We start from the raw sequence: 12,347 nt of genomic DNA on the forward strand, positions 1-12,347 counted from the left end.
AAATGTGGTAGCTCATTGTACGATGTATCTCAATCTCCATACGTCAACTTCATTGCCTTCATTTTCGCATTCCACACCTTGCCATATTTTACTTGATATCCAAATTGGCTTCGAATAGATGCAGCTAACACTGAACAAGATATCCTTGGATCCTTTTCAACCATCGCCTTCACGTATTCACATATTACATCGGAGTCCAATAGTCGGTGGTCTTGTTCGATGGAGTTTCGCAAACATGTGTGCGAACCATTGTACCTCGTGATGACCCAAACATCGTGCCTTTGATTTTTCGACACTCTGATCTTCCACTTGCACTCTGGGCCATATTTTACACACTTTGCGTATAGGGTTTTCTGGTTGGACTCTGCAACATGGACATCAACATGGCATTTGATGCAATACTCTTTAATCGCCAGCGTAGCTTCATTTTTTCCTCTGAATTGCACCCCAACTGAAAATTCACCAGAATTATCGAATGATTCAGTCATTTGGTACGGAGGTAAATGTGGCATGTCTGGGAATTCAGGTGCCCTCATTGCATCATAGTCTATCTCGTACATGTGAGGAGTAGCTTCATACGGTGTCGGAACTTCATCAATTGCACCTCCACCAAAAATATTTTCGCCGCCGCCCAAAACGGGTTCTTCAGTTTCTTCATCTTCGCTTGAATCATCATGAATTTCTCCCCATCGATTTTCAGCGTCAATATCAACAACCAATTCCGGTATGTTTCTCGTCTCATACTCTGCTGCTGCAGATGTCCCCCCGACTTCATTTACACTTTCCAATAGTGCCATAAAACTGTTCGGGAACCTGTATGTCGGCTCCTCAAACTGACTATATAAAGCCATTTCAGATGGATTTTGAGCCACACCTCTTGATGACCCAAGAACATCACATATGTTACGCACATCAACAAATAACTCAATAACTGCTATATTGGTTGACTCATGTAATCCAACCATGGTTCCAATATCATCATCTTCTTTAAGTGGAACTGCAGCATATCTGACTGGGTTAGAGCATATCATAAACCTATACCTCAAACCATCAACTGCAGCTCGAATTTTTCTTTCTATCTTATGCTTCATTTCTATAAATGTGATGTCTTTTTTGAACATCATATTTATTGGTTTTTCAGACTGAAAAACTACTCCGACCTCATTTTCCATAATCTGTCCATTATAATGGACAATCGTGAAAAAGTTGTTGCTCATTTTCTCTACAAATAAAAAAATAAACCTAATAATGATTTGATAATTACTATTAATCTAATGATTTGATATTTAATGATTTAATAATAATATGATTTAGTCATAATCACTAATAATTATTTATTATAAATATTTAATGATTTAGATTTGATACTAATCATTTAGTAATTATTACTAATAATAATGATTAGTTTGATAATATTTTTTATTTTTTAAAAATATCAAACAAATTTGTTAGGCAAAACTGTCGAGATAATGTTCTCGAAATAATTATTTCGCGAGATAATGCGTTGTCCGGATTATTTTATTCAATTAATTTTTACTCCTTACTAATATACACATACAATGTAAATTAAACAAAATATTTTTAAAACAACACTAAATATTTTTAAACGCAATATTTTTTAAAATGGAAATTATCTCGCACAAATTAGTTTATATAATCTAATATAAACTTACTAACTAACTAATTTACACATACACAACAACAAAAAATGGACAACAAAAAATAATAAATTACTCACGTCTTTATGCCTTCTTCCTTTACTTTCTTTTCCTGCCTTGTTTCTTTCTTCGAATCAATCTGTACGTGGGCAAATGTTGTGAAATAATGTCTTGTATGTGTAAACAAAATATTTATTTAAACAACAATAGCTCCCACAAATTAATTTTATATAATCTAATATATTATAATATACCTTAAACTAATAAACTATTTCTTTATTATAATATAACTTAGTTAAAATAACAAACTAATTAAGCACTAATTAATTTTTTTATAATATAACTTCAACTTCAACGAACAACCTAATATACGTTTAAAGACACTAACAAATTAATTAATATTTTTTTATATTTAATAACTTAAACTAAGAAACTAATTAACTAATTTTTTATATAATATAATATATAACTTAAACTAATAAACTAATATAATATAACTTAAACTAACAAACTAATAATTTATACTAACAAACTAATTAACTAGATTTTAGTTTTACCCTAAACCCGAAACTAACAAACTAATAATTTCATATAATAAACTAAATTAAACAATAAAAAAATTACCTCACGAACTATGTTTGAGCCTTTATCTTCTTTTCTTCTTCTTCCTTTTCGTTCTCTCGGCAAAGTTTATATGTGCTTATGCTTCTGGTTCTGCTTGTGCTTCTACCCTAAACCCCATATCCTTTATATAAAGCAACTGAGCGTTGGACAGAGTCATTAAATTTGACTGTTGAAGCAAATAATATTAGCATTGCATCGTATAACTATTGAGCATTGAAAGGCTGCAATTGAACAATAATATTTGCTGCATTTGGCAGCTAAATTAACGCTGCAATAACGCAACTATGGATGCAACACATGCAGCTACGGATGCATGAATCTCCCAGCTATGGATGCAACGCATGCAGCTACGGATGCAGGAATCTCCCAGCTAGAATCTAGCTGCAACGGATCTTGGTCGCCGAGACTCCATGGCGACCTACCTACCACGCCGTGACTCCATGGCGACCTACACCGTTCGACGTGCATGGCCCATGCACAGTTCCCACGTCCCATGCACAGCTCCCACATGCATCCCACAACTCCCCCAAGCATGCTCCAATACTATTTGATTGCATGGCGACCTACACCTGCTCCTTTACAAAACACCACACAGGTCGCTCGGATGCCATGGCGACCTCCAAGGTCGCCCGGATGCCATGGTGACCTCCAAGGTCGCTCGCCATGGCGACCTCCAAGCTCGCCCGGATGCCACTGTAGAATTCACCCCATTTCAGCAATTAATCTGGGATGTGCATTATCTCGTGAATAAAAAAGTTCGAGAACATTATCTCGTGGATTCACCCAAAAAAAAAGTGTTACTGATTTTGTTATTATTTAAATAATAAAATCGATAAAAAATTATTGAAAATATTTTTTTTTCTACCAGTTTTGTTATTTTTCTAACAGTTTTGTTATTGTTGGACACTTTACCGTAAATATTAAAAAACGTTGATGTTTTAAGTATAAATAATAATGTTTTAAGTGATTTTTTACCCATTTTATTATTTAAATAATAACAAAATCAATAATACATTTTTTAATTATATATTAAGAGTGTCGAACTGTAGAACTTTCCGAGCATCTTTTGCAAGGTGAAATGTCAATCGTCCTTTTCCATTTTTTGTTCATCATTTGTCATAAATTTCTTAATATTTTTTTTGGAATATTTTATTATATTATAATCACGTTGACTATATTTTATATATACTGATAAATAAAAGGTTTAATGTAAAAATAAGTGTTTAAATTATATTATAAGTTAACTTTAGGTGCTTAAAGAATTTTTTTGAATTAAAAATATTAGCCTAACATTTTACTGTTACACTTTTAAGTGTCTAACATTTTTTTCTGTTATACTTTTAGGTGTCTACGCAGTAGCGGTTGTTAAAAAAAAGTCAAGTAATATATGTCATGTTTATATTTTGGTTTAATGTAAAAATAAGTGTTCAAACTATATCCTAAGTTAACTTTAGATGTCTAAAGAATTTTTCGCTAAGAATAGGTGCCTAACGTTTTCGACTTTATACTTTTAGGTGTATAAGCTGTAACGACCATTAAAAAAAGCCTATAAGTGACACATATCATGTTTATATATTTTCTAAAATATTTATTTAAAAATTTTAATAATATTATTAGTTAAAAGAACCCAATTTTTTAAAAAATTACAAAAAATTCTACAATCCTAAAATCTCTCATTCAACCTAATTAACGGCTGTTGTCGACTATCACCGACTGTGTTCACCATCTTTGACTGATCACTCACTCGTCCTCGGGCCTTCATTGTCGTTCATTTCTCATATTGTCGTCTCAATCCCCTTAAATCCATAAATCCAAACTTAATACCTAAATCCCTAACTCTAATTTCAAATTTATTATTCTCACCCTAAATTAACTTTAAGGATTTAGGGAGACGACATGGAAGGGAGGGTTTGAATGTAACTGGGGAGGGAGAATTTTTTTTGCACAGGCAAAGGGGTTGCCTAAGCAGAAGGGAAGAATTTTTTTCTTAATTTTTTAAAAAATAATGTTTTAAATTTTTTTAGAAAGTAAAGATTTAAAAAATATATAAATGTGACACGTGTTAAATAAAGATCGAATTTAATAGTCATTAATTATAGTCTAAACACCTAAAAGTGTAACGTCAGAAACGTTAGGCATATAATTTTAGCAAAAAATTCTTTAGGCACCTAAAGTTAATTTAAGGTATAGTTTAGACACTTATTTTTGCGTTAAACCAAAATATAAACATGACACGTGTCACTTAACAATTTTTCTTAACAACCATTACTGTGTAGGACCTAAAAATGTAACACATAAATCGTTAGACACCCAAAAGTATAATGAAAAAAATATTAAACATATATTTTTAATGAAAATTTTAGAAACCTAAAATTAATTTAGAGTATAATTTAGAAATCTATTTAACTTTTTATATTATTAACATAAGTATAATGGAAATAGTAAAAGTAAAGCAATCCGTGCGCCACGATTTCTTAATATAAGAAAACGTGTAAGTATTTACTTTTTTATATTATGTGGTACAAATTGGAATTTCATCGCTTCGTCAAATACTATGTTCACTACTTGCTATTCCACTTTAATCCATCAAATGAATTTGACCTTCAAAAAATTATGTTTAACAGGTAAATATCTATAATATATCAAACTAACAAAAATTGAAATCATTTTGACTTTTCTTTCCAAGTTGAATGAATTAGGTTAAATTAACCCCACAATTATAGAACAAGAATTCTCTGCCCTTTTTATGTGTCCATTTATATATTCCACAATTATATGATGCCACGTGTATTAATAAATTTTATTTAAACTAATAGAAGTTCACCGTCAGTGTTTCTATCTAACTAATGATCTCCATTGATAAGTTGATCTTTGATGGCTCTATCGATTGCATTGAGATCTTCACAGCTTGGAGTTTGCTTTTGGCTCTCTCTTTTTTCTTCACACTCCAATATTGCTGAAGTACGTTACTTTGCAATTCTCCCTATTTTATTGAAAATGATATTCTTTACAGGAATATAGATGATGTTCACAAAACAATGGATTAGACCCGTGTGATAAGAAGACGGTGTGGAGAAGCTGTTTGGTCTTTATGTTGGCCTTTTTGGAGCGATGGTTGCAGGCTGGAGAAGCTGTTCTTCCAACTCTGCACCTTCAAGTTCTTTCAGTTCTGCTTCCAATTCATCCTGCAGTGTCAAAAGTTTTCAAATCATGTTTAGATTCGTATAATTGTTAGTCTTGCTAGGGTGAAGGAGATCATTACCTTGCAATCCGCTTCCTCGCCTTCAGAGACATTAATGATCTTGTTCTCGTTAAGTACTATGTTACTACAAGTTTCTATTCTTACCACATTCTGCCTTCTTGTAATGGTTTTGATTTTCTTTTCTGGTACTCTCTATGGTGATGTTTAAATGGAGATCATTAGCTAAAGAAAGATGAAGGAGATGATTAGCCGACGGTAAAAAAGAGAGTAGAAGTTGAAGTATAAAAAAGTCAACGGTGAATTATCGATAGTTTAAATAAATTTCATTAAGACACGTGACATTATATCATTAATAGGGCATATAAAGGGCACATAAAAGGGATAAATGATTCTTGCTCTCATGCGACCCATCAAAGAATAATGTCTCTTGTTCACTACATATTTAAAGGAACGAGAATCTTCTATCATTATACTATTATTAGCTAGATTGTGTTTTAATTATTGAATGTTTTGTATTATTTAAGTTACTCTATCATTAACTCATAGCAAAAAAAAATGACATAACCATTAAATAATTAATATAATAATAAATTTAATTTTCAATATTTATATATTTTATCAATTTGATCTATAATTATATAAAATAAATTTTAGAATAATAGCATTGACACCATATGCATCATAAACAACAATATGGTAATGCAAAGAATAGAAAATGCACCTCATTTTCTCTTCTTCCTCGTCCTTCCAAATAACTATGATGCACATCAGCCGAAAATACATCAAAAGGAGGGCAAAGTGCACTTGATCCACTCTTAAATCAATATGGGTATGTATCCACCATAAAATCTAAAATTTATTCGATTAAATATTCATTTTATTGATTGTGTCTACCTTAAATTATTTGCGTCTATCTCATACAAAAATTATGTTATTAATGCATATGTGTTCACCCTCAAATATATTTTTGGATCCATCACTACACGTCACTATATATATAGCTTATGATCCACTTACACAATGTATATTATTTTAGTTTTACACAGATTTAGGACGATTGAATGAGTGAAAATAAATAATTAATATTAACTTCTTATTTTTTTCTAATGAAAATATTCTCATTTAAATCTAAATCTATATAAAACTAAATAATTTTATATCATGTAATTGGATTTTATCTTCAAATCCATATGTTACAATGAATAATTAGAAAGTATGCATCCTAGAAATTTAGAATAATAAAGCATTAATAGTATATGGTTAAGCCAGTTATAATTAAAGTGTTATATTTTTCGATTCAATTATATCGTGGTTTGATTTTAAAAGTATACACGACATAATTTATTTGGTGAAGAAATAAATTGGAAGTAAAAAATAGAATGAAAATTTTATAATCACGATGCAATTTAATTAAACTATGATTTTTATATTTATACAATTATATATATGTAATTAAAATTTTAGGGTTTGATATACTCTCTTATAATTCCCTTACAAATTAAAATCTATAGCCAAGCTTTGTGAAGTTATTCTACTCTATTTATGGTTTTTTCGTAAATTTAAGTGCTCTTTATGTTTCTTTTTTATTACTTTATGATCGTTTTTTGTTAAATGAAATATAATAAAATTTAGTAAAATTTAAATTGTATTAAATAATAATCATTTAGTACTTTTTGTTAACTATAAATATTAAATTTATAATTACCTTTTAGAATGAGATATAGATTTAAAATGAATTCATAATTCAATATTTATGAAATGAAAATTGGTATAGATTTAAATTATATGAAAATTTGAAATTATCATGAGCGACTGCACCATCACTCCTCTCTCGGTCCATCCTACTTGGGATACGACATATGAGAACGAATTGTGAACTTCCAGGAGATGAGCAGTCCAACGATAACTGGATAAGAAACCTGCTGTCTCAAGCAATGAACAATAAATGTAATGTCTATCCTGGTGTGTGTAAGATATAATAACCTTCCAACAAATCGTTTCCACAACTTTGGATGTGGTAGGGGATCATCAGAACCGTTAGTCAACTTGTTAGAAGGTGCCATAGGCAACGTAGCAAGATATCCAGTGTCTTCAAGGACCTACAATGGCTTATGACATTGAGAAAGAGGTATACCAGTAGAATTGGCCAAGATCCTTCGGCTTGAAATATTGTTGAAGGGAGTTGCATGCAAGTCCTAGTGCATCAATATTTTTACATGTAATAACAATATCATCAACGTATACAAGAAGCGATATAAAATCATGACCAAAAACCGTTGTGGAAAGAGTGGTTTCAGAAGAAGATTGTTATCTTTTTTTCGAATCTAACTTGAGATTATAAAACAAATGATATAATATAAAAAAAAATTCTTGACGTTTGATTAAATATTTATTTTACATAATTTACTTATATTAATCCTAAAATCTAAATTTTATTCCTAAATTTTATCCCTTAAGATTTTAAATTCTAAACTTTCAAACTTAATCCTAAACCCAATTAAAAAATAAATATATTTATGTAAATTAAAAATATATTATCATTATTTTGTAAGTATTGTATTACTTGAATCAATGGTTTTACCCTCAAAAGCCCACATCTAAACCTCACTTTCCCATCCTTCTCCAAAAATCTTCTCATGCCGCCGCTCACAACCACTACCGCCACCACATCCCAGTGGTGATCTTCTAAACTTCGACCAGCCACCACCACAACCAACGGCAACCCCTCAAATGGCGACCGCCGCTCCAACAACAGTTTCCTCCGACGCAACAACCACCACTTCGTCCGACGGTCCTGTCCTTAGCCTCATCAACAAACGTATCCGTGCGTTACGTAAGAAATACAACCGCATCCTCCAAATGGAAGAATCCGTCTCCCAGGGCAAAACTTTAAACAAAGAGCAAGAAGAAGTCATCCTTTCAAAACGTGCCGTCTCCGCCCTCATAGACGAACTCGAGAAGCTTCGCCAACCTCTTTCCTCTGCCATATCCGAAGAAATCTCACTCGCCTTACAGAATCAAACAATTTCGACTGAAGAAACTACCTCACAAACTCAAGAACAACTGCCGCCTGATGAGCCCGATCATACCATTGAGGATCTCCTCAATCTGCTCTATCTAGGGTCGTTGTTCGATGTCAAGTCTCAGAATGATTTCACTTGGACGATGTTGACTCGGAATCACGAGAGGGGCTGTTGCCTGACCTATGATTACGTCACCGACGACGCCACTGACCTGCTTAGCGAGAAGGATTTGGATTTGATTTCGACATTGAGTGTACTATTGACTTCCCGACCTGCTGCTTCCAGTTTGTCTCACAAGAACGCTTTGCATCGTTGCATCCAACATGCTAAGCTTTGGATTTCGAACTCTGACCAGCCCATCGACCCCAATGCCGCCGTTTCCTGTAATAAACCACTCTAATCGTGTTTTATTTGTTTTCAATTTTTGGGTTTTCTTTTTCTAACTTGCATTTCTTTATGTTGCAGATGCTGGGTTGAGAGAGAGGCTTAACAAGATTATGTCTTTGGATTATTTTACAACAACCCCGGAGATCAAGGCGACTGTTGAAGTGGCTGCCGCAGCTGCTGCTGGGACTTATACCACCTTCCAGGTTCCGGTGCAGAATGTGCCCATTTATGTGCCTGTTGAGGTGGAAGATCCAATTGAGCAGTATCAGCAGAAGGTAATATTCTTTGTTTTAGTTTAAGAAAAGGAATGATTTTGGTTTGTTGCATTTAACATTTTTTTTATGATATATGTTTTAGTGTAAAGCTCTTGGATTCCCCTCTTTTTTCTATACTCTTAGCATTATTGAAATGATTGTTAATTTGTTTGGTTTGATGCCATACACTCAGTTCTTGCCTTTCAGATATATCACAGCCTAGAGGGGCGTAGGGAAGAGAACTGAGAGAATCCTCAAGTATCTTTATATAAATGAATAATGAATGAACCACATACTGGGAAATTTTAAGGGCGTTCATCTGTAATATAGGATTTTATATCAATCTATAATTATAGCTAGTTATTTTTTTCATGTTACCGGGTTTGGACCCCTGTTACTTGAACTAAGAGTCGTGGCACTTTACCAACAGACCACATGGTTGTTGGCGTAGCTGTTTATTATTTATGTATGCATAAAGGTTGAAATAGAATTGAACCAGCTATCTATATTCCAGTACGTATACAAAGTGTTGAAATACTCCATATATTTTACCAGACTCGATCAGTTTGTTAGTTATCTATCATTATGAATTGATAACTGTCATTGGTATTTTTCTGTTGTCATGAAACTAGATCATTTTTACTTGCCAAGTGGAGGAAAACATTTATCATTCGTTGAGGTTGCGAGGTCGTTCGGAATCAACATATTATCAAGTCTTATACACGTGCACGCACACACACATATGAATAAGATAGGAACAGAAATGAGAATATACATTGTTCTTCCTTTTACCAGGGGGAGGGTTTGTTAAAGCGATGTTCTTGGTCATGTATATCAGATGGCAACTTCAATGGTAACTCTTGACCTGAGGGCTGATGTAATCACCAATTGTTGCAAACTCTGATAGATTATAGTAAGGTTTTTCTGTTAATGGCGATAATTCAAGGCTGATTAATGATCTGGACTCCTGATTTTGAGTTCTTAGTAATTAGAGTCTAAGACTGAGTTAATTAGTAGCAAAACTGTAGTTGGCTTCAGGTTTCTAGATTTTATTTCATATCACAAGGTGATACTGAAAGAGAGACTAATGGAACACGATTTAAACTAGATCAGCCTAAAAAAATTCAAGTTTTTGAGTGGGAATGCAGAATGAAACTGAGGGTTGCCTTGAGTTTTTACCTTCAGTTGTCAAGGAAAGCTGCTAGATACTAGAATTTTTGCTCTAATTGAGGATTCTGATTGTCTGGATTACAGCATGGTGTTTTAAACGATTCTTACAGTTCAGACCTATAAATTGGATATTGGTCTCTAGAATAGATATCTTATGGTAGCTTATCTCTGCCTTTGCGTAATTAGGTGATGCTTACAGATTTTTATATGGTGAAGTAGGAATGAATTGATCAGCAAGATTTGAATGACTTGGATGTGATGTTTCTTAGTTTTCATTTCCTTTAGCCTGATGTAGGACTTGATATTTATTGTTTGGGATGGCTTCTTTTTTCAGGCCTGTCAGTTCTGATTGTTACGGGTTATTTGTTTTGCTTTAACATATATTTTTAAATTTCATTTGGAGCTTTCCTTCATGCATTAGTTTTATGATTCCAAATGGAGATTATATTTTCAAGTTCTTTTCGTATTTGATGTAGGAAGCAGATGTATCTAATTATCAAGAAACTGAGACGCTGGACAGTCAATTTAGTGCTGCAGAGGAACTTCAAAAGGTGCATTCAGTTAGTTGTAACATTATATATGTCCCTCTAATGAGCAGAATAACGTTATGTATGCTCCTTTAGGATGTCATTTATTTGATTTAATATATAAGGCTTGTGCTCTGCAGGATGAACCGGAGTTGGAAAATCATCCTGAGGACACTGCAGTTCAACAACAAGGTGGCAAATTACTGGCGGATATGGACCACAATCAGAGAGATGTAGAACCCGGGGAGCAGCAGTATGTTCCTCGAAGACCCTATCACAACCAAAGAGGGAGTCGTGGTACTGGGGGTGGTCGTAGGGGTTACTCCAATGGTTGTGGAGGTCGAGGCAGCGGAAGGGGCGGTGGAGCCTACCAAAATGGTCGTAGCCAATATTATGATCAGCCCGGCATTAACTACTATTCTAGGAGCTATTATAACAACCGGGGAAGAGGTGGCAGAAGTGGTGGCCACGCTTACAACAATCATGGCTCGACAGTTCAGGGTAGTCGTGCATCGGCCGATGTTGCCTCGTGACTTCTTTAGGCTGTGTTTATGAGGTCAGTTTCTTGAGCAAGTGGGTTTCCATGGGAATCATGATTTGGAAATGGGTTCATGTTTATATGTAACCATCCAGGACACCCCATTTACTCCTCTTGTAGTTCAGTGTCTCGATGACTTCATTAGAAACCATTGAAAAACAGGTACTTCCAGCAATTTATTACAAACTTGTTCGACCAGCTATCTATTTGTCGGTATTACAAAATTTTAGGTTTATTTATTACCTTTTTCCAATTTTTTAAAATCTGTAATGTTTATTTAACATTACTAATTTTACGTCTTTTTCTCGTATTAATATTTTTAACATAATTTTATATTTAATTTTTTAACTTTAAAAAACACAAGATGTACTGTGAAATTTAATAACGTGTCAAACCAATTGGGTCTGAGCAGGCACCACTCATTTTTACAGTTTGTATTCTGTTTTTTTTGGGGGTTCAGTAATTTTGTTCAAATTGTTTAAATATTGGGAAGTAAAAGAGAGCAAAGGAAAGAATTATATACTACTTCGTTTTGAATGGTTGAGGTTAATAGAAAATGAAAAACAATTTTAATAATTTTAGTTCAACTAAATTGTAGAAAAGAAAGGTTCATTACGATAGATATTTACAATCATAACGTTTTTATAAAATACTTTATGTAAAAAGAACGAAGCTGATATTTTACATCTTTAAACTATATTAATACTCTTTTCCTGGTTTTTCATTCAAATTGGATAAAAAAAGAAAAATTAGTCTTTAAAAGAAAAAACGGGAAATTCAATTTTCCCAACTTTCTCCAATTAAATTAAAATATTATTAAAACAAAGAAATTTCTTTCTTTTCCTTTCTCCACCTTCACTCCAATGTAGAGGGCTTTCATCCTACAATTGTGTTGGAACATGTTAGGTGACACTTATATTCCTCAATAGTCGATGCAACTTTGCTTTGGAATGTCATTTCCCCC

At 33.0% G+C, this 12,347-nt stretch overlaps 1 protein-coding gene across 2 annotated transcripts; it reads left to right on the forward strand.

Moving 5' to 3' along the window:
• The first annotated feature begins 8,052 nt into the window (after positions 1-8,052).
• Positions 8,053-11,536, forward strand: LOC120198564. 2 transcript variants are annotated; one of them, XM_039199875.1, is made up of 5 exons: positions 8,053-8,890; positions 8,973-9,097; positions 9,137-9,169; positions 10,795-10,869; positions 10,986-11,536. In XM_039199875.1, the coding sequence occupies exons 1-5, from the start codon at positions 8,215-8,217 to the stop codon at positions 11,376-11,378; spliced, it is 1,302 nt and encodes a 433-aa protein (XP_039055806.1). In that variant the 5' UTR covers positions 8,053-8,214; the 3' UTR covers positions 11,379-11,536. The 2 variants fall into 2 exon arrangements, with proteins under 2 accessions (XP_039055806.1, XP_039055804.1); XM_039199873.1 differs by having other exon boundaries at positions 8,973-9,169; positions 10,986-11,534.
• Positions 11,537-12,347: the final 811 nt, after the last annotated feature.

The sequence above is a fragment of the Hibiscus syriacus genome, unplaced genomic scaffold (genome assembly GCF_006381635.1).
Source record: "Hibiscus syriacus cultivar Baekdansim isolate YM2019G1 unplaced genomic scaffold, ASM638163v2 tig00117056_pilon, whole genome shotgun sequence".
Taxonomy (NCBI): Eukaryota; Viridiplantae; Streptophyta; class Magnoliopsida; order Malvales; family Malvaceae; genus Hibiscus; species Hibiscus syriacus.

What these genes read in the sequence shown, in the direction of transcription:
- LOC120198564 (XM_039199873.1), top strand. Translation starts at nt 8,215, where the DNA reads ATGGCGACCGCCGCTCCAACAACAGTTTCCTCCGACGCAACAACCACC. An exon ending in CCCCAATGCCGCCGTTTCCT is followed by an intron (nt 8,891 to 8,972) that starts GTAATAAACCAC and finishes TTTATGTTGCAG; the next exon opens with ATGCTGGGTTGAGAGAGAGG. An exon ending in CTGCAGAGGAACTTCAAAAG is followed by an intron (nt 10,870 to 10,985) that starts GTGCATTCAGTT and finishes TGTGCTCTGCAG; the next exon opens with GATGAACCGGAGTTGGAAAA.